Genomic DNA, 21,636 nt, shown 5'->3' with positions numbered 1-21,636 from the left:
GCTATTTTATTTACAACACTAACCCAGGACCTGTGATTGTTCTTTTTTTTGGGGGGGGGGGAGACAGTCTGCTCTGCATCGACGCACCATGAAGCACCCAAAAACGCACCAATACACCCTCAAGCACCAATCGGTGCACAGTCATCACTGTTCAATAAAAAATAAAAACAACAAACCCTTGGTGGTGTCTTGCTCTTCGGCCCACTCTGCTGGCTAATGCTCTCTTCCTGATGTTGTCATCTTCTTTGCTGGCGGCCTATTTGTCATAATAAAAAGCACAGAACGTGTCCATTTTTATTTATGGCCCACAGGGCCGACTATGTGTTGTTCACCTGTGGGGCATCGGTGCCCTGTGACCAAGGTCCGCCAGCAAGATCTCGGGCCTTCATGGCCGGTTCCAGCAGAGGGGCCATGCCCCAACCCATGGGGTCCATAAGTGGTGCTCAACCACAGACATATGGTCCATAAGGTGGTGCATCGATGCAGACAGCTGGTTCCGGGAGATTCGGGCGCACAATGGCGGACTCACGCACGCTCCTCTCGGCGCCCAGTGGCGCACAGGTCCTCATGTGGGAGACAAGGGGGGAGAAGACAGATGAGCGAGGGGAAAGGTCACAAGGGTACACATCAATAAGGCAATGCAAGGCGAAGTGCGTACGGAGAGCGAAGTGAGGAAGCTCGTCCCTACCGTACGTCACCCCCCCTGTCACCTACTCTACCCTTGCCCTTACCCCATATTTACAAAATCTACACCTTTACAAATTAGTCACTACTGTCACGTCTCCCCATATCTCTCCTATACCAAATTCGTCTCCACAATCCCTCTAACCCAAATTTGCCATCACCCAATTCGTCATCAATCCTCATAAGGAGGAAGAGATGGAACAACAAAGCACAATGTCACACCCACATCATGATGCATCTCACATTCCAAGCATTTGCACAATAAAAATAACAAAACATGGCATGGTGTGGAGTTACGTCACCCCAGGTGAGTGGATGTAGATGGTGCGAGGAGATTCTTCATCCTAACTATCCTCTAAATGACATTAACACACTTTACACTACCCGGGGTCTTTCCCTGCCAAACCATTGGCAATCTTACTCTATGTGGTTTTAAAAACCAAATTCCATTGACCAAACTGTGGTGCTTCTCAATTTGGGGTCTCACTCCCCCGATGCAACTCCCTGTGCCCTTGCACAATTTCCGGGCTGGGTCGTGCAGCTCTCCCAGCAGGTCTACCCACCTGCACACCTCCACCACTGTAGTTGCCACCCGAGCTTACCTAGCTCCTCACCCTAACCTATCTAATTGGGGAAGGCCCCTCCTGGCTCTGTCACCCCTCGGTGCCCTCTGGCACTGGGCTACCCGGGTCCGTCCTCCGGATCCTCGGGCCCCATCCACAACAACTACCGGCTCCCAGAGCCCACCTGCGGCCTCACCTGGCCGACATCCTCACAGTGGTGGAGTGCCCAAACCAACTACACACACTAACAGGCGACACGCCCAGCCATTTCCACAACACTAATGCACCCATTCAATCACCATTCTTCCACCACGCACCACAGATGCCAATATCCAACCACAATTTACCTGTACCCTCTACCTAACTCTTACACTACCCTCCCCGGGTATTCGTGATGGGGTCCATCCTCCTTTCCCCCATCCACACCTTTGCACCATCCACTCCACTCCACAGTTTCCACCATACTCACTCCACGACCATCCATTCCAACACTCCATATACTCCACACAACCCTTCTCCATTCACCTGTAGTTGCACACCTGTGCAATCTCACCTGGTGACACCTGCACCCTCCTTCCTTCCTGGACCATTTGGTCAGCACAACTCACATCACTATCACTCACACACACTGCTCCATACACCTGTCCAGTTGCACACCTGTGCAATCACACCACAACTCAATCATTTACTCATACCCTGCTCAATACACTTGAATACACCTCCAACACTCATACGGCATCATCTGAACTACCTGTTGCCCCGCTAACTTAGTGCTCCCCGTCTTCCCTTTAAACTAAGCACATACCACATCATTATCATCCAAACTAATCTACCTGCGTCCCCACTACAGGTATCATTGTCACTACCTAATCTTACCATTACCTAAGGTCATCCTCTCTAGATCCCTACACACTATATCCTAACCCTCCCGGGCTAGTTTTCACTGCCATAAACCCCATAAAACTAGTGCTCCTTTGCCCCCGCTGTGTGTGAGATTGCAAAGTTGCAATCCCACCACATCGGGTATCTTTCACTATAAATTTTGCTCATCCAAATTCAACAAATCAAAAATTTGCCAATCATCTGCCAATCATCTCTCTGCCAATCATCAAATTTTGCTTTGCAATTTCGGGTCCAAAACACTATCCTCGTCACACGTCTACTCACTAGTGCCTCTCGGTGCGCCAATTCATCTCCAAAGCTCGGCTTCGCAAAGCCGAGCAATGAATGCGGGTTGCTTGGTGCCGGCGGCTGGATGCTTCTGGCATTCGGTGCAGGGACGGGGGCTTACCCGGGCCGAGATCCCACGCACCATCTCGGCACGGAGCCGTCCAATGGCCCGATTTCGACCTGCCGGAACGCCTCAACCACAAAGGGTTGTCGTGACGACCCTTCCTACAGGGCCGCCCGCTCCGCTTAGTGGAGCACGGACGCGGCCGTTCAAAGCGCGGCCCGGCGTGGATCTCGCACGGCGGTTCTTTCGAAACCGCCGCGGATCCCCGCGGCACGCAAAGCTGCCCGGTTCGCACCGAAGGCCCGCTTCGGCTAAACGTCGCTCTAACCGCTAACCCGGTTAGCGTCGATGCTCCATTCGCATTCTTACACCCCTCAGCCCGTTCCTTGCTCATACATCCAGCCATCTCCATGCTCTTTGTCATTGCACCTTCCCTGGCACACCCAGGTACACTCATTCCGCTTACAGACTTTGTCACACACCTGACCACCGCACACCTTTGCACACACTCGTCGTTCGCACACCTCACCAACACACCTCTTCGCGCCCCCTCCTCGGTCACCTCCTCGGTGACAACCACAGGTGTGCTCTCACTTGCACAGCCAATCACGTGCCTCACTACCAATTCCAGTGTGCATTCCCATACGCGCTCTACCATTCCAGGTGCGCATCCTTCCATTCCAGGTGTACATCCTCTCTCACCTGCCACAACCAACTCACGCTCCGTGTCACTCTCACTACTCTCACCTCCACACTCGGTCGCGCACTCACCCTTACTTTTGACAGCGCACTCTTTCCTCATGCACCCGTCCGTTACACACCTTTCTCGCGCATCCTCTTGCGCACACTCTCCCGTTACACCCTCCGTAACACTCACCACAGGTGTGCATTCTCCCTTACTCTTGACAGCGCACTCTTTCCTCATGCACCCGTCCGTTACACACCTTTCTCGCGCATCCTCTTGCGCACACTCTCCCGTTACACCCTCTGTAACACTCCCCATCCCGCGCTTCCATGTGCACCCGCGCTACGACCAACTCACTCTCGACAGCACACTCACTCCTTGGCGCGCACTTTTTCCTCACACACCCCAGAGTCAGACATTCTCACACACCTCCTCTTTCCATACACTCCGGACCAGTCATACATCTCACCATTGGTCCCTCACGAACACCCGGGACTACATCAACCCCCAAGCCGACTGAAGCTCCCCTCACATCATATACATTTCCACGTATATCGCCACTCACCTTGGCACCTCGTCTCCGCACCTCTTCTGCCACCTGCAAACTCTTTATTTGGTTAGTGAGCACACCATCACGATTTGAGCACCGACCTTGCACATATTCCATTACCTCCTCCTTTATCTCCCTCTTAGTTTCCCTCCGTCTCTTCTTAATTTCAATCACCCCTTCTTCCACTTCCTCTAACTTTTGCTTCACCTCTTTTATTTCCCGGTGCATCTCCTCAATTTCGTCCTCTAACGCTACCTTGACCGTTTCTATGTGCGTCCTCACCTCCCGGTCCTTCGTCTCCATTGCTTCTGTCACCTCGTCCAACCTCGTTGTCAGTCCCTCACGTACCATCTGACATTCCTTCTTTGTCGCTATCACTTCGTTCCTGATGTCTTTTTGTGTCGCCTTTAACCCTCCTAGTACCGCAGTGTTCTTTTCCACCTGCTCTACTAGTTCTTTTTGTCCCACCGTCAGCTGTTCCACCTCCTGCGTCAGGTCCTCTATGCCCCCTTGTAACCTAGCCGTATTATTCCTCACCTCTTTCTCCATACGCTTCTCACCTCGCTTTACCTCCTCGCGTACCCCCGAGACCTCCTCGCTTACACCTCGTCTTATTTCCTCCTTCATTTCTCCCATTTCTTTAGTAGATGCCGCCCTCATCTGTTCCAATTTATCCCTCTGAGCATCCAATTTAGCGTCTAACCCGATTTTCACCTCCTCTATCTGGTTCCCTTTCCGTTTGATTTCCCGGGCGGATTGCTCCCCTACTTCCCGCAATTTGTCGTCCATTGTGTTTTCTAACCCCCTTACCCCATTTTTCACCCCCTCTATCTGATTCTCCTGGGCAGCCATTCTATTTTCCACCCCCGTTAACCCATTCTTCACCTCTTTTATCCCGTTGTCTAACCCCTCAAATTTACTGTCCAACCCCTTAAAATTATTGTCTAACCCCTCAAATTTATTGTTCAACCCCTCTCTTAATTGCTCACTGTCAGCCCTCCTTCTGTCTTCCATTTCTTCACCCGACTTAACCATAAGGGCCCTCATTTCAGCCAGAAATAATTGCATGTCTTCCACCGTTGGGACAAAGGGCGCGGCTCTATTTGGTGCCGCCAAACCCACGTGCGCAAGGGCGCCATTTTGCGCGCCTGACACCTCCTCAACCACCTCACCATTGCTCTCCTTCATTTCTTCCCTGTGGTCCTGTGTTACCCCTAACCCCTCTTCTAGCTCACCCACCTGCATCCGATCGCCTTGACTAGCCATGGCGCGATTTCAAAGTTCGGGTTTTTCTAAAACAAAACAAATTTCGGCTGCTCGTAATTTTGAGCGCGTTAAGCGCGCTTCGGGTCCAATCTCGCTCCCGACACCAATTGTTACGGACCGCGGATAAGATGTTGTTTGCCGAGCGGATGGCCGCCGCGCCCGAACAGTTACCCCGACTAACCCGGTTACCGTCGATTCCTGAACGTTGGCCGAATCGCGCCACAGATATTCAATGGGGAAAAGACTAAAACGAAGGATGTAAAGAAGAAAGAAAGACAAAGGGTAAGAAATACCAATATAATTTATTTCTATTTACACCCAAAAGTAACCAAGGAGAAGGAAGGATAATAAAATAATTTACAGAAGAAATCAGAGACACAGTGAAAATCGCTAGCTTATCTAAACAGGCTTAATTAATACCCAGGGACAAGACAAACAGAACAAACTCACGTACACGAATGAGGAAATTGCAGGCAGGAATGACAGGAGGTGGGTGGCTGGAGGGGGAGGAAGGAACGGAGCTGGCTGGAGCTTGATCCCGCACGGGATGTCGGGCTGGACCTCGACGGCCGCCGATGCCACCGATCCTGTCGTGTGCGCGGGGTAACGGGTCGGAGCTGCTTGGTGGAGCCAACGCCGCTGGTGGGGGGTCTGGCGTGACGGGTTCTCTCTCCCTCTCTCACAAACTCCAGGACTCTTTCTCTCTTTGCTTCACTTCGCCCCTTCTCTCCTCTCTCTTTCTTAGTCCAACCCAGTCCAACAACTTCCTCTCTTGCTTGGTCCAACTCTTAGTCCCACTCAGTCCAACTCTTAGTCCAACAACAACTTCTCTCTTGCTTTTGCGTGCGCTCTATGTAGCGCCTCAGGCGATCAAGCCGCTGGTGTCCAGGACACGCCCATCGGTCAGCTCGCCTCGGCCCTGATTGGTCGGCACGGCCCTCTGGCTCCGCCCTTGATGACGATGGGCGGGCACGCCCAGGAGTCGGCAGCTCCTCCCCCTTCTTCTCCAAGCTGACCTCGTGGCGAATGGAGTCGCGGAGGGAACAGTTTGCAATTGTTGGAAGGGGAATGTGAATGAAAGGGGGGATCTACTCTTATTTCACTTGGTGCAATGGAGTATTTAAATTAATGGGAGACACAGGCTTACACTAATACACATAATAAGGATATAACTATTGAACAGCGATATATGGTGTCCTTCGTGTATGCTTTATGGAATTAACTACGGGAACGCCCTTTGACCTTTATACACTGACTGGAGGCAGGAGGGTCCAGAATAAAGCAATAATAAAAAAACACAATCCTCATATCCACAACAATATATATATATATATATATATATATATATATATATATATATATATATATATATACAGTGAAACCTTGACTTACGAGTGCACCAACTTACGAGTTTTCCGAGATACGAGCCGTCGCTCAGGCGGTTTTTTGCTTTGAGATGCGAGCCGAGATCTGAGTTACGAGTTTACGGCACCCGCCACTAGGTGGCCCAACGAGCGTTCCGGTCACGTGGTTATCTTGCCGTGTAAGCATCTCTGCCGTATATCGCTGCTGCTTTGTTTTCGCATTTTGGTTATTTTGGAAAATTTCTTAGTTTTAACCATGGGTCCTAAGAAATTGAGTGCCAAGGGCAGTGCTGAGAAGAAGAAGAGGATGATGTGCTTGGATATAAAACACGCAATCGTCGAAAAACATGAGCGAGGTGTGCGTGTTGTCGACTTGGCGAGGCAGTACGATCGTAGTACTTCTACGATATGTACGATTTTGAGGCAGAAGGAGTCGATAAAGGCTATAACGCCAGCCAAGGGCGTTACGATTATTTCAAAGCTCCGGACCTCTGTCCATGAAGAGATGGAGAAGTTGTTGTTTGTGTGGTTGACGGAGAAGCAGCTCGCAGGAGATACCGTGACCGAGAGCATCATGTGTGAGAAGGCACGAGACATTTACGGGGATTTGGTGCAGCAGGCGGCGGGAACATCAACGGACGAGGCATCGGAAGAGTCATTCAAAGCCAGTCGGGGATGGTTTGATAATTTTAAGAAGAGGACCGGCATTCACTCCGTCGTCAGGCATGGTGAGGCAGCAAGCTCGGATGTGAAGGCAGCTGAAGATTTTATTATAACTTTTGCCGAACTGATACAAGCCGAAGGATACATCCCCCAGCAAATCTTCAACTGTGACGAGACAGGGCTCTTCTGGAAAAAGATGCCGAGGAGGACGTATATAACGGCAGAGGAGAAGAGCATGCCAGGCCACAACTTGTTCAGAGTGCCGGCGATAGCTCGCCTTCTCTTTGTGGAAGACACGGTGAGATTTTTTTTTTTTCTCTCTTTTGTATACAAGATCGAGGCTCGTGAAAGAGCTAACATTAATCACACAAAAAGACAAACCGACACACAAAACACAAAAAACAAGGGGAGCGGCAGACAAGATGGGGAGAGAGAGGGAAGGACACAAACACAACATTTGAGAGCAGGGACATCGGGAGGACTTGGGGGGAGGTGGCAGAGGAATAAACCATATGAACACTGCAAGGACTCTGGGGTGAATTACCGGGGGTAGAAAATATCAAGGTTTTCGATGGGTCATTGATGAGGTCATTTCGATGAGGTCATTGATGAAGACCAGAAATAGCACAGTGCCCAGAACACTACACAGATCCTTAACATCCAACAACTAATGGGACTCAAACGGGGTGCCCAGTTTAGCGGTACACACATTGATGAATCACTCTGCCTGTGAAACACCGACATGACAGGTTATAGCTGGGTCGGGATTCAAACCCAGGCTGGACAGTTTAGAGTCAAGTGTGCGTACCTCCAGTCCAGGCCATCCTGCCAACTTGTATGCTGCATACAGGTGAAATATAAAGCGCGAGATATTTTTATATATACTGTATATTTCAAAAAAAATTGGTGTGGTTTTTGGGGGGCTGGAACGGATTAATAGCATTTCAATTCATTTTAATGGGGAAATTTAATTTGAGAAACGAGCAAATTGAGTTACGAGCTCGGTCACAGAACGAATTAAACTCGTAAGTCAAGGTTTCACTGTATATATATATATATACAGACTTGGCATTTAATATGGAATATTTTTTTTGTGGGGGTGAACTTACTTTTCAAGAGGACTTAGAACCAAAAGTTCATTGGAATTATGTTGAAATTATTCTAGATTTTGTGAAGTTAATTTGTGAGTTAATGTCATTTAGAAGTATAGCTTGGATGAAAGTCTCTTCGCACCATCCGCATCCACTCACTAAGGTGATAGAACTCCACACCTTGTTTTGCAAACATTTGGAAGGGGAAGACGCATCAGGACGTGGGGAAGACATTGTTTGATATTCCATCTCTTCCTCTTTAGGAGGGATTGATGACGAATTTGGCATTAGAGGGGATGGGAAAGACAAAATGTAGAGACGGATTTGTAAATTGTGTAAATACGGGGTAGGGGCAAGGGTAGAGTAGGTGACATGGGGGGTGACGAACGGTTAGGGACGAGCTTTCTCGGCTCGCTCTCCCGCGCCCCTCATCTTGCATTGCCTTGTATGATGTGTACCCTTGCGCCCTTGCCCCCTGCTGACTCTGCTTGTCTTCCTTCCCCACTCATGGACCATGTTCTTTTGTGTCCGAGGGGAGTGTGCAGGTGTCCGCCCACACCCTTGCTGCCTCCTGCCTGCACTGATGCACCATATGGACCACACGTTCTGTGGCCTTGCACCACTTATGGACCACACGTTCTGTGGCCTGGCACCACTTATGGACCACACGTTCTGTGGTCTGGCACCTGTGCTGGGACCGACCATTGTTGCCAGCAGTATCTGGCTTGCGGACCACTGTTTTAAGTGGCATCGATGCCATGCAGGTGGACCACCTGAGTTGGCCCTGCTGGCCATGCAAATAATAAAAAGTGGATGCGGTGTGTGCCCTTTTTATTGAAATAACATCAAGCAAGAAGACAGCCAGAAACATCGGCCCAGCAGAGCAAGCGCAAGAAGAAGACACCATTTATTATTTTAAAGTGTTTTTGTGCCTTTTCATTTTTGGTGCTTTTCGTGCATTTTCATTGTGGTGCATTTCTTTATTATGGTGCATTCATTTTATGGGTGCATATGGTATGGTGTATCGGTGCAGTGCATGGCAATGGCATTTCCCCTTCTCAAAAGTTCTTCTCTTTTCCCACAAAAGACAGGTCCTGGGTTATAGTTGTAAATAATTAAAAATTAGTGTCTTGTAAATAATGCTCCCCACCGGCTTTATGTGTAGTTTGAAGACCATTCCGTAATTCGGTTAATTGTGGGCGTGAGTCAGTTAGATAGGATGCAACACAGCAGGTGGGACATATCTAGTGTTAAAACTGTCGCACTCAGGGTGAGGTTAAAAGTAGAGGGTAACCACACAAGTGTCACATTAATTTAAAAAATAGTCCCTTTTGTTTCGGCTCGGGACGAGCCTAGAAAAAGGGGGGGGGGTGCAGTGTTGCGGTTTTAGAACCCACACTCTTGTAAATATCCCATTATTAAAAGGTTAAAGGTAGCACCCCTAGTTAGGCCACAATAAACATGAAGGCCACCATAGGACTTCAGTTATTTCATTAGTATGTGTTTTAGATAAGGCCGTGTTTCCAATAGTTGAATCTGCGTTGCGTCGATCAAATAGGAGTAGGCCCATTCCATCCATTTTTGCCAACCTCTCTCTCCAAGCGACGCCATTACGCGCCCCTACAGTCGGTGCCTTATGGCTCTCCAATTTGTTATGCGCCTTTGTTAGCAGCGTTCGCTGCCTTGAGCTGTAGCTCGCTCAAACGCCGCCATAAGCCATGCGGTTAGGCCCGAGAAAGCGGGCGGAATGCCGAGGTGTGGCCACATCTTCGTCATCAAAGGCGTGGCCGGTAAGCCCCCACCAGCCAACCAGGGCTGAAGGAACATCACCAACGGGCGTGGCTTTGGGGAGCGCGGAGAGCATTTTGCGTGGCGCATTATATAAGCGCGAACGCAAAGCCCTTTGTCAGACTCAGAGGGACTCGGACTTACTGCGGGAGAGAGCTCACCTTCACCACGGGACTTGCATGCGCACGGCATTGATCATAGAACTATTTGGGAGAGCGCACCTTATCAAAGGAGGACGAGAGAGAGAGAGCACGCTTGTCACAAGTGTGCACGAATTACGTACGCAGCGTCCCAGCCTCCCCCGTTATATGAACTGTCCGCTCGCGTCCAACCATACGCGGAGCTGCCTGCCAGGTTTCGCCCGCTGGACCGGAGTCGACTGGAGCCTGGACCTCATTGCCGGACCCTCTACCTGGACCTTCCACCCTACCAGCTACAATCCCGGTGTGAGTGTGTATGTTTGTCCTGGGTAATAAGTTAAGACTGTTTTTAAGACTGCCCTGTGTTATGCTTCTTCCTCTTCCTCTCTTGTACATACATCCCTTTCGTTTCCTCTTCTTCTGTACATTTGTTAATAAACCCATCTTGTTCTTCCTACCTTCTCGTTTCCTCTCCATCCGATCGCATCCGTCCTTTCTATCATTGGGTAAACGTGGCACGATTGAAACCGCTAGAATCGGGTTTAGCGTCATTATTAACGGCCCGAGTCGCGGCTCGCTATCCGCTCGGCGTTTCCACCAATAGCCGTGGTTCGGGTGGGAGTTATTTTCCTGCTTTACGGTCGGGTTAGTAATTAGGTATTTGGGACTAAATTGACCAATCACCCTACCTAATACCGACCGGAAGGCGCGTATAACCCCCAGGACCCGGGTCGGCCAGCTAAAAGGACAAGGGGATTAACCCCCCCTTGATAAGGGGAGCGCCGACGTCCGAGATCCGTAACAATATATATATAATTTTTTGTTTGTTTGTTTGTTTACTTGTATATTATATATTTTTATGACAACTTTTTACTTTTATTTTCACAGAGATATAAGGCTGCTGACAAGATGGCCGAGGCCTCAGAGTTACGTGCACTCACTTCCAAGCCCTTTTGCTGGGGTTCGCTTTCTGATGCAGCTATAAACTGTCACCCTGATGTTTCACAGACCGGGTGCTTCATCAACGAATGGGATTTTCACCAGTCGGCCGCCATCTTTCTGCAGGCCCCACAATAAGACGACCTGCCAAATCCCTGTAATCTTATCCCAGCTAATCCCTGCACCCAACATCAAATGAAGGAACGGGACACAGACTCTGTAGAGACGTCGGGGATTGGTATGGCATCTGGTGAGCGAATGAAAAGATCGATGCATGTCAGTATATATGCATTACCGCATGACGGAGGGAGTGGGCCAACAATGTCAACATGTACATGATCAAATCTGGCATCTGCTGTTGCAAGGGCCTGAAAGTCAATGGTGGAGAATGCATCAAGGGCATTCCGTCTTGACATTGCGTCAGCTGCTGAGTTCTTGCCAATTAATGTGTCTCGCACGTATCGAGGTGTGTAGTTTTCATGGCTACGCCATCAAGTACAGCGGCTGTCTGTCCGTATGTCCCCGCAAACACACCAGAGCTGAGGATCTGGTCACCTGACAGGGGGACAGCGTTTAGTAACCATTACAGTTGCATATTTTACTAAAATGAAAATATAATAACCTGTGGAACGTTTTGGGGTCCCAGCAGGTGTCGTAAGGTAAGTTGGAGGTTTCAGAAATTCCTCAAAACAATTATGATTTTGAAATGCGATCGACACGGACCTTGCTCCCGAATCCGGAAGTGAACAGATGACGACGGTTCACTGGTTTCATAATATCTCAATACAATCATGATTTAACATTATATTTTGACAGATTAATACTATTGTATTCATTTGTGATTGGAATGATGAATGATGCTATTATGAATGAAAATATAGAGATATCGAATTTCAAGCAGAATGAGGAAATGACGTCAGGGTTTCCATCCGTGACATTCGCGGATTCCCCGTTTGCAGTTTCGCCATTGACTGGATATAACAACATTCAGACTGGGTACTTTTTTGTCCAAGTCATTCACGAACCTGCTGTCAATTCCCGATGTTTGACTGAAGGTGGCACAGGAACGTGGAATTTATTGAAAAAAAAAAATATTACTTACATGATTTGCTAACCCTGGATGGACTGAAGGAGAAAATGAACAAGTGGAAGGAATGTATGGAGACAAAAGGTCTGAAGGTGAATATCGGAAAGACGAAGGTGATGTCAAGTGGTAAAGCATGTGGTGAGGTGGAAAGAACTGGGAAGTGGCCGTGTGCTGTGTGCAGGAAGGGTGTCGGAGAGAATTCCATTCAATGTACAATGTGCGCTGAGTGGGTTCATCAAAAATGTAGTGGTCTGAGAGTCATTAACCAGTGTGGCAGCTACATTCAAGTGTAAGGTGTGCACAGAGGGAGCTGCAGATGGAGGAAATGTTGAGTTGGATCTTGGAGACGGCGTGAAGCTGGAAGGTGTGAAAACATTTTGCTACCTCGGAGACATGCTGAATGGAAAAGGTGGATCAGACTCGGAAACAGTTGCTGGAGTGAGATGTGCATGAAAGAAGTTTCGGGAACTGAGTGGCGCGCTGACGAGGAGGGGAGTGTCATTGAAGCTGAAGGGAAAGGTGTATGCTGCATGTGTGAGAAGTGTTATGATTTATGGGAGCGAGACATGGGTAATGAACGTAGAGCAGCAACGAAGGCTGGAAAGGGTGGAAATGCGAATGGTTCGGTGGATGTGTGGAGTATCGTTGAGAGAGAGGAAGACAAATGATGAATTGCGAAAGATGATGGGAATAGAGCCTGCGATTGATGCTGTGAAGAGGAACAGGTTGAGATGGTTTTGTCATGTGTTGAGGAAGGATGAAAGTGACTGGTTGAGAAGAGTGATGGAAATGAATGTAGAAGGAAGTAGACGGGGAAGACCGAGAAAGACTTGGCTAAAGATGGTGGAAGAAGAAATGCGGGCAAGGGGGTTAACAAGGAGAGATGCAGAAAATAGGGCAAAATGGAGAAGATTGTCATGGGGACCGCAAGGCTAACCCCCACTCTAGCAGGGAAAATGGCCTTAAAATGTCTGTCTGTTGTTGTTTGTTGTTGTATTTGCTAACCCTAACTGGTATCCCCACCGAGGTCATACTGTCCTCTTCAACGAATGTATCAAACAAGGTCGGCTACGCCATTTTTAGACTGTCGGTCTTGTTTGTATACAGAGTCAAGAGTGAGGCTCATGGAAGAGGACAGTTAAATTGACAGTGGAGGTTGCAAGGCAACAGTTGGACACAATCAGCATGGGGAAAACAAGCAGGAAAGGTAAAGAGAGAAGGGAAAAACCCTAAAATCAGCAAGAGGGTTGGGTTAGGAAGAGTTGATGGGGATAATACAGATCATGAGCCAGGATGGGGGTGATATGAGGTGGCGGTGCATTGCCCCCGTGAAATCCCATCGGTGATGAGGGTCTGGAGGATATCATTGATGTTTTGATGTCCCACACCAACCTAAGACAAGTAGTGCTAATTAACTGCAACCTGAGCACCATGTCAAGGCCAGTGCTGTTTGATATCTTTTCACGTCACTCAACAAATTCTTTTGAGAAAAATGACTTGCAGAGAAACAAACGAAGAACAAGGCCAGCAAATGTATCTGGCAGCTTGTCCTTTGGCATCACCCAATGCTTGAACTTGCAAAGGTGTCAAATCCATCATAATTTCCATCACTGCCACTGAGGGTTCCAGGTGCCTTTGGGAAATGTTCTTTAGTGGTGTTGTTGCCAACAGTTGCCAACTTGGCAAAGTCCGTCCTCCTCCGCATTGGTTCCATGATTAAATGTCCTTGGCTCAAATTGATGAACTAAAGAGACATTCCATATCCACCATGTACCTTTCATGCCATAGCCTGGTGTTGGCTAAACGGTTAGGGTGCTGGCTTGGGATCCGAGTAATCCTGAGTTGGAATCCCGGTCGATCGTTGAATTAACGCCAGGGAGGTTGACTCAGTCTGTCATCCTTCGGAGATCGGCAAATTGAGTACAAGCCCACTGGTAATTGGGGCACTGCATCAGCGGCACAAACGCGCTTCCAGAAAAATGATGCAAACTAGCAGCCATAGGCTGCATATGAAACAATAACTACAACCTTTCATGCCAAAATCTAATCAGTCAATTTTTTCATCATAATATATACTTACACCAAATTTGGTCAACACTCAAAATCCCATCATTGGTTCACAAGTTAGCTCGGTAACAGAATTTTTTTTTACTAAATAGGACCTCTGACCTCTGGACCCCATAATCTAATCAGTTCATCTTTACATCATCATGCATACCTGTACCAAGTTTGACTTAGATTCCTTTAGCTGTTCTCAAGTTATAAACCTATTACGGACTCTGACCTTTGACCTCTTGACCCCAAAATCGAATCAGTTCATCTTCGCATCATAATTCATACTTGTACCAACTTTGGTCAGAATCCCATCACTGGTTCACAAGATATCACGGTAACAAGATTTTTACTTAACGTGACCTCTGACCTTTGACCTCGTGACCCTAAAATAAAATTTGATTCCTTCAAAATGCCAACAGGATTAGAACAGCTTCGGGCAATGCCGGGTACCTCTGGCTAGTATAATATAAATCACTCACAATGTGCGAATGGATCTGAGGTCGCTTGGCAAACTTGAGCCATTCTGCCTATCGACGATGAGATGCAACTTTTGGGTGCCTTTTTCCAGCAAACTGGTCAACAACATCACGAAAATTGATCGAGCCAAAACATTATTTCTTGATGAATAGAATGGCTAAGTTTGTCAAGTGATCCTGTGTTATGGTGGACCGTGGTAACCTTTTACGAGTTTCAGCTTTGTAAAGATCCCTCGCAGCTCGCAACAGAAACAGACATTGTCTGCCAATAGAAATCTGGCAATAGACAGAAACAGACATTGTCTGACAATAGATATCTGACAAAAGACAGAACCAGACATTGTCTGACAATATAAATCTGGCAATAGACAGAAACAGACATTGTCTGACAATAGATATCTGACAAAAGACAGAACCAGACATTGTCTGACAATATAAATCTGGCAATAGACAGAAACAGACATTGTCTGACAATAGATATCTGACAAAAGACAGAACCAGACATTGTCTGACAATATAAATCTGACAATAGACAGAAACAGACATTGTCTGCCAATATAAATCTGACAATAGACAGAAACAGACATTGTCTGACAATAGATATCTGACAAAAGACAGAAACAGACATTGTCTGCCAATATAAATCTGACAAAAGACAGAAACAGACATTGTCTGCCAATAGAAATCTGGCAATAGACAGAAACAGACATTGTCTGACAATAGATATCTGACAAAAGACAGAACCAGACATTGTCTGACAATATAAATCTGACAATAGACAGAAACAGACATTGTCTGACAATATAAATCTGACAATAGACAGAAAGAGACATTGCTTGGCAATAGAAAATCTGACAACAGACAGAAACAGACTGTCTGACAATATAAATCTGGGATTACAAAAATATGACAGAGACAGAAACAAACATTGTCTGCCAATATAAATATGACAATAGACAGAAATAGACAATATAATTGGCTACGTTGTGCATTTGTGCCAACACCACTTTAGTGGTGTTGCCATAGCCAACATCACTAAAGAACAAAACATTCCTTTCTAAAATTACCACATTTTGTTGAAAATTCGGTGAAAAATATTCCCTGAAAATATAGGGAGATCCAAAAAAATGCCAATTTCAGAATACAGGAATTCTGAGGCAAACACAGAGTTGAGGCATTCAACTTTTTAACGTGCGGAGTCAGCTGTGTAGCTGTTTGAGGTAAGGGAGGGGATGGATGGGGAACAAACACCAGAAACAGATTTGACCAGACGCCACCAGGATTTGGAAGAGGGAGACAGGTTTGAGAGTTCGGTCTTGAGAGTAGAGAGATAATGTTTCCTGGCTCTCCTGAGGGTAGACACACATTTGAAATGGTTGACCATGATATTGCTGGAGTACAGGTCAGTATCATTTCGTGTAATAATTATCAATGGTGCCCAGGAGCTATTTCCTGTTCGTATACATCCATTGCCCTTCCGTCATCCATCCAATCAGAAACTGCTTCATTCATGGAACTCACATCAATTTGTTAAACATGCTGATCTCGCTTCGGTAAACGCATGCTGACTCCATCTCATTACTTTATATTTATTTAAATGGTTCCTCATCTGGTCCCTAAATGTCTCCAACACCTTCCCCACAGCAGTCTCTCACGGGTTCAGCATGGGGTTTTAGCACCTATTCTTACAAGGACTCGTATTGGACTACAATCGCCTGGGCAGCCCCACAATGCTGTAATATGCCAAGATGTAAACGTCGGAAACGACTTGCACTGACAATTCTGTTGTGGGAAACAAATAGCAGAAAAGGTGTTATTTAATTGAGCTGTTGCTCAGAAAGTGTTTCCATATTCAAGTAAACCCTGGGAAGAAACAAACATCATGGTTAAAAGCACACGGTGGAGGTGAGAAAGCATCGAAAAAAGCATCCAAACAAAACAGTGCTGAGAAATTTTAAATGGGAAATAAACTGTGATGGAACGTGAAAGACTCCGCCCGCATTTGATGTCAACTCACTGTTACAGTGGATCTCAATTTTAAGGTCACATGAGAAAGTAAAGGCCACCCGAGAGAGCAAGAGAGAGAGAAGTGGAGGAGCCGATTCAACATCAGATGCTTCTAACTCGAGTTGTCTGCAAAATGAATTTCAAAGGGCACATGAGCCCTTTGATCTTTTGAATCCAAAATTGAATCAGTTCATCTTAGTGCTGCAGTCCATACTTGTGCCAAGTTTGCATGAAATTCCTTCAATGGTTCACAAGTTATTGTGGTAAGAAAGATTTTCAATGAAAGGCCACATGACCGATGAGTTTTGTCCCGTCGAACCCAAAATCGAATCAGTTCATGTTTGTACCACAGTTCATACTTTTGCCAAGTTTGGTTGAAATTCCTTTGGAGGTTCACATGTTGGTATCTTCACAAGTTATCTTGGTAACAAAAAAACCGATAGCGGACGGACAATCCGTGAACACGATGATTTATGGCCTTCGGCATAAATTAAAAAAAATCTAACAAATGCAGAATTAAAAACAAAGAGCAATTGGAATCGGGGTAGTTCAAGTTAAGTGATTAAGACAACTCTAGGGTAATACGGTACATTCAAATAGATCTTTGCAATATATTTTAGAACACCGTGTCATGTGACTTGTGGAAAAAAGCAGGGTGTGGTTACATTTGCAGGTAACAAGCTTCACCACTCAACATTCAGGGCATCTTGACTCTAGGATTGGATTAGGATAAACCACTCGATACATCGACAATCAGTGATATGACCTCCACGTGGAACTTCAAGCCGATCGCTAAATAAGAGTGCAGACCAATTTCACGACCCGAGTGGTATTGACACAAAGAGAAGAAGCAAGAAGAAGAGAAAGCTCAAGACCACAGGGAGACATTACGTAGACGCACGATGACGTACCCGGACGGATACCTTCTGAAAAACGAGCACAATGAGACAGTCTGAATCGGGATATTAAAAACTTTTTTTTTTAGCGTAAAACGAGGTCGCAATTTAAAACAGCACCAAAGCCCAGTAAGCGATAGACAATGCAAGAACCTCCGCCCTTCGGATTGCTCTCTAGGCTGGACGGGTGGCATGGTGTGAGCTACGTGACCCGGATGTAGCCCGCCGCCTATTGGCGGAAGCATCACCCTGCTGCCCCTCGATGTGGGTCACGACCCTTTGGCAGTAATCGTGATCTCCAAAGCGAGGTCTGCGCCGACGGAGTGACCCTTCCGCAGGCAAAGGGAAAGCAAGGTCTTCGGGTCTGTGCGGAGGTGTTGTCGGGGGAGTCAATCCTGGGTTGTGTGGGAGGGGGAGAGAGAGGGCAAGATCCATGAGCATGAACCACTGGTTAAGATTTTTGTTTAAGGCACAGGTGGTGAACCGTTAAAGTCTTCAACTAAAAGTTGGACACAGCTTATCAAAAGCACCAATGAAGCAACAGCAACCGGGAGGAATTGAAACTTGGCAACGTTTCCAAATCAATCTTCTATCGACGATGGTGCCAACTTGGGAATGCTCGTCTGGTCACCGCTCGGATGAACACAAAGGCATTGCCGGGAAATTTGCATCACAGTGGAAACAGCAATGGGAATGTTGACTGTGACCCAATTCAAATATTTTCGCCAATTCGGTCGTTGTTGCTATGACACCGGCTCAAAGGCCTATTCTTGTGAACGGCTCATGAACTACATGTTCGGTGATGCAGAGCCCCCTGCTGCGCGCAAAATGACTTGGTGGTTTGGCTCCGATTCGACTTCTACGGGAATTAAACGGAGGAGGAGACAACTTACAGGCAGGCCCTTTTTACTTGCTCCATTTGATCCATACTTGCCCTTTGCCTTCTGTCTCAGGTGGACCGAGCAGCAGAAAGATGGAAGGCTGCTACACAACAATCTGACATTGAAGGATTAAAGTTGGATGTCATCAAAACAAGACCAGTCTTTATGATAAATATAATACATATCCTATGACTGCTGGAGCTGTTTCATCCAGGGCCCAGGGACCATGGCTGCCTATGGGTGGGCTCATCCTTTGTGGCTACCGCGGGCCGCCAACTCCCGGGCCGGAGGCTGTCTCTGGGCTGGCACGCTCTATGTGGGGCCTCCCCATCGCTTGCAGGTGGACGAAGCTATTGCGTAAGAAAACTGGGTCATTCTGCATTTTTGTTACCTGGTTCAAAGCTCATGGAGAGTTGTCACACAAATAACGCACGCACATGCAGACATAGATGATAACAGACAAGGAGGTGACGTTTCTTTAAACATCGGACAAACATAGCCAGTGACGTAATGTCCTGAAGCACTGTGGGTGTCAGCGACACAATCTTGTGAGGTCACATTTCTCTCTGCAGTCAGTGGGCTAGTTAGGAAGGATCCCTCCCATACCATAGGATTCCCCCATACCATGCCCTAAGTTCCGAGCGTCAGGCGAGGAAGCAGCAAGTTCCATTCTTTAAAGTCCTTGGTTTGACTCGGCCATGATCAGAATCGAACCGCCAACCTCCCAGACTGAGAGCAGGTGATCGACCCATTACACTACCCAGTCTCCACCCAGTCTGGTTCGTGGATGTAAAAATAAGTCAGGTTCACTATGTTAACAAATATAATTTCGTTCAAAATTTTGGGATGAGCAAACCTGTACATTTTTGGAATCATCAGAGCATCGAGAATCCGAAAATCAATGTTGGCATTTGCACAGACACCTGCATGGCCGCCATTTTGGATTTTCAAAATGGCCGCCATAAAATACATTTTGCGCTATCTCGGTTTCGAGTCAACCTAGAAACTTAATTAAATATGCTAATCCTATGTTTTATGGGTCAAGGAATCCAATAAAGGCCTAAATATAGTGCTCAGGATTACAGAAAAGCAACAAACAAAGGTAATTGAAAACCATTGTCTTTATATTTGTGATATAACTGTATTACATAACACATGATATTGCAGCCTTTGAAGTTATAGGTATGGGTTTATAAAGCAAGAAAGCAGCCTTGTTAGTATCAGATCGAACTATAAGTCCTATACACAGGATCTACTAGGTCCATACCGTTCAGGAATATGCTGAATATGCAGAATATTTTTTGTATCACTAACATCTGGAAAGTCCTAAAAGTGAAGCAAGTGTTACGATTAGAAGTCTAATGATCCCACCAATGGTTTTCTTGACCCAGAAAACATAGGATTAGCATATTTAAACAAGATTCTAGGTTGACTAGAAGCCGAGATAGCGCAAATTATGTATTTTATGGCGGCCATTTTGAAAATCCAAAATGGCGGCCACACAAGATGTCTACGCAAATGCCAACATTAATTTTTGGATTCCTCATGCTCTGAATATTTCAAAAATGTATAGTTTTGCTAATCTCCAAAAAATTTTGACGAAAAAACATAGTGAACCTGACGATAACGTTTAAGCCCACTGTTGAGCACATGGTTGAAAATGCCCAAGTACCGCAGATCCGGCAGCTGCTTCACATCAGGTCGTCTCTTGAACGTCAGGCTGTGGGTCTGTAACTCTAGCGATTTCAAATCTCTTGATTATAGACTCTCCTCTCTTTATCCAACTGCCTGGCAACATTAGATGGGGCGTTCTTCTTCTTCTTTTGTAAGCAGCACATGGCACAGAGAGTCGCATCATTAGCTGAGTGGTACGCAGCTGTGCTGCTGATGCATCGCTGCCCCCCTGTAGGCTGGAGCAGGAGATTGTAATTTGTTCAGGGTGCCAGCGATAGCTCACCTACTCTTCGTGAAGGACACCGTGGCATCTTTAACATACATCAACTAATTCTAGCAGATGGGATGCCCATCCTAACGTCCATTTGAGGGACGGCACACACATTGATGCCTCACCCTGCATGTGAGACAATAGGATGACAGTTTGTAGCTAAAGCGAGATTCAAACCCAGGATAGACGGCTTAGAAGTGAGTGTGCATAGCTCTAGAGTCTAGGCCATCCTGTAAGCCCCAGATAGGCCAATACATGGACCAATTTCAAATTCTGCCCTCATCTTCAGGGGCCAAAATACTGCCAAACTGCCAAAATAATACTGCAAAGTATGTCATAAGATTGCATTTAACAAGTATGGTAACCCTTTTTGGCGATGGGAAAGCGGCTGCTGTAAATGCTTCCAGCTGTGTACATTTGAATTTCTTTAAACTTGGAACATATTGACTTGTTTGGTGTTGACACAGCATGGCCTCGAAAAATGGATGACTCAACATGCGATGACATCCCAAGAGGATGTGAGTAAAAGACCTCTCATCCAACCTCTCCCACACTCCCAACCCTCTTCTTTAATAATCCCACCACTCTCCCACCACCCCTACCCCAACCTCCTGAAACCTCCCTTACTCATTTTCTTTATTTTGATTTTCTCAACTCTCACTACTGTGGAGACATAATCAGTAAATGTTGCTCCACCTACCCCCAAAACCTCCACCATCTAAAGGTAAGTGTGCACGAAAAATGTTGTGACAACAGGTGGTAAAAAAGGCGAATTCATGTATTTATTTAATACCTGCAGTTGTTGGAAGCTCTACTTGTAGAAACCTCTCCAGAGGCTCATTTCTTTCCATCATGGCGCCACATTGAAAGAGTCTGCACCACAAAGTCACATCAAACCCATGAAAGCAGCACTCAAACATGAATAAACACCAAGGCAGAAGAACTAAACGTCAAACTACTTCCCATTTATTGAAATCTGTTGAGGCTGGCATGGGTCTGCGTCGGCGGCCATTTTGACCAATCCACCTTATTGGTCGAAAGTTGATATCGGGTATGCTTAATCGCTGTTGGAAACAAAGTAAGGCTTTGCTCTAGTTTCACTTTCCACGGCAGTTGGCACACCTTTGCCAACTTCCAGTTGATGAAATATTTCATATCGGCTGCTTCTTTTTTCCAATTACTATAACCCCAAAATGTTATGATTGTTTGATTACAAAAGCAAAAGTCTCCTACATTTTATCATAAAAAGTGAAGGACGTAAAAATAAAGGGCGCCACAATGTTGTTGACCCATTCACCAAAGTATTACGCAACAAAACAACA

The 21,636-nt window shown here is 46.6% G+C and overlaps 1 protein-coding gene across 2 annotated transcripts in view; it reads right to left on the bottom strand.

Annotated features, from left to right (window-relative positions):
• Nucleotides 1–16,384: 16,384 nt before the first annotated feature.
• LOC137413029 (uncharacterized) overlaps nt 16,385–21,636 on the bottom strand; it is an 80,149-nt gene continuing 74,897 nt past the window's right edge. For both annotated transcript variants that reach the window (XR_010981598.2, XM_068098411.2), the window contains exons 7-8: nt 21,108–21,187; nt 16,385–17,883 (exon numbers count right to left, since the gene is read on the bottom strand). Coding sequence is in view for 1 of the 2 variants with exons in the window: in XM_068098411.2 (XP_067954512.2) it covers nt 17,663–17,883; nt 21,108–21,187 (301 nt within the window). In the remaining variant the exon portion in view is untranslated. The remainder of the gene's footprint in view (nt 17,884–21,107; nt 21,188–21,636) is intronic.

The sequence above is a fragment of the Myxine glutinosa genome, chromosome 1, assembly GCF_964187855.1.
Source record: "Myxine glutinosa chromosome 1, kmMyxGlut1.1, whole genome shotgun sequence".
Taxonomy (NCBI): Eukaryota; Metazoa; Chordata; class Myxini; order Myxiniformes; family Myxinidae; genus Myxine; species Myxine glutinosa.
This window is presented reverse-complemented; position numbering and strand designations above follow the sequence as displayed.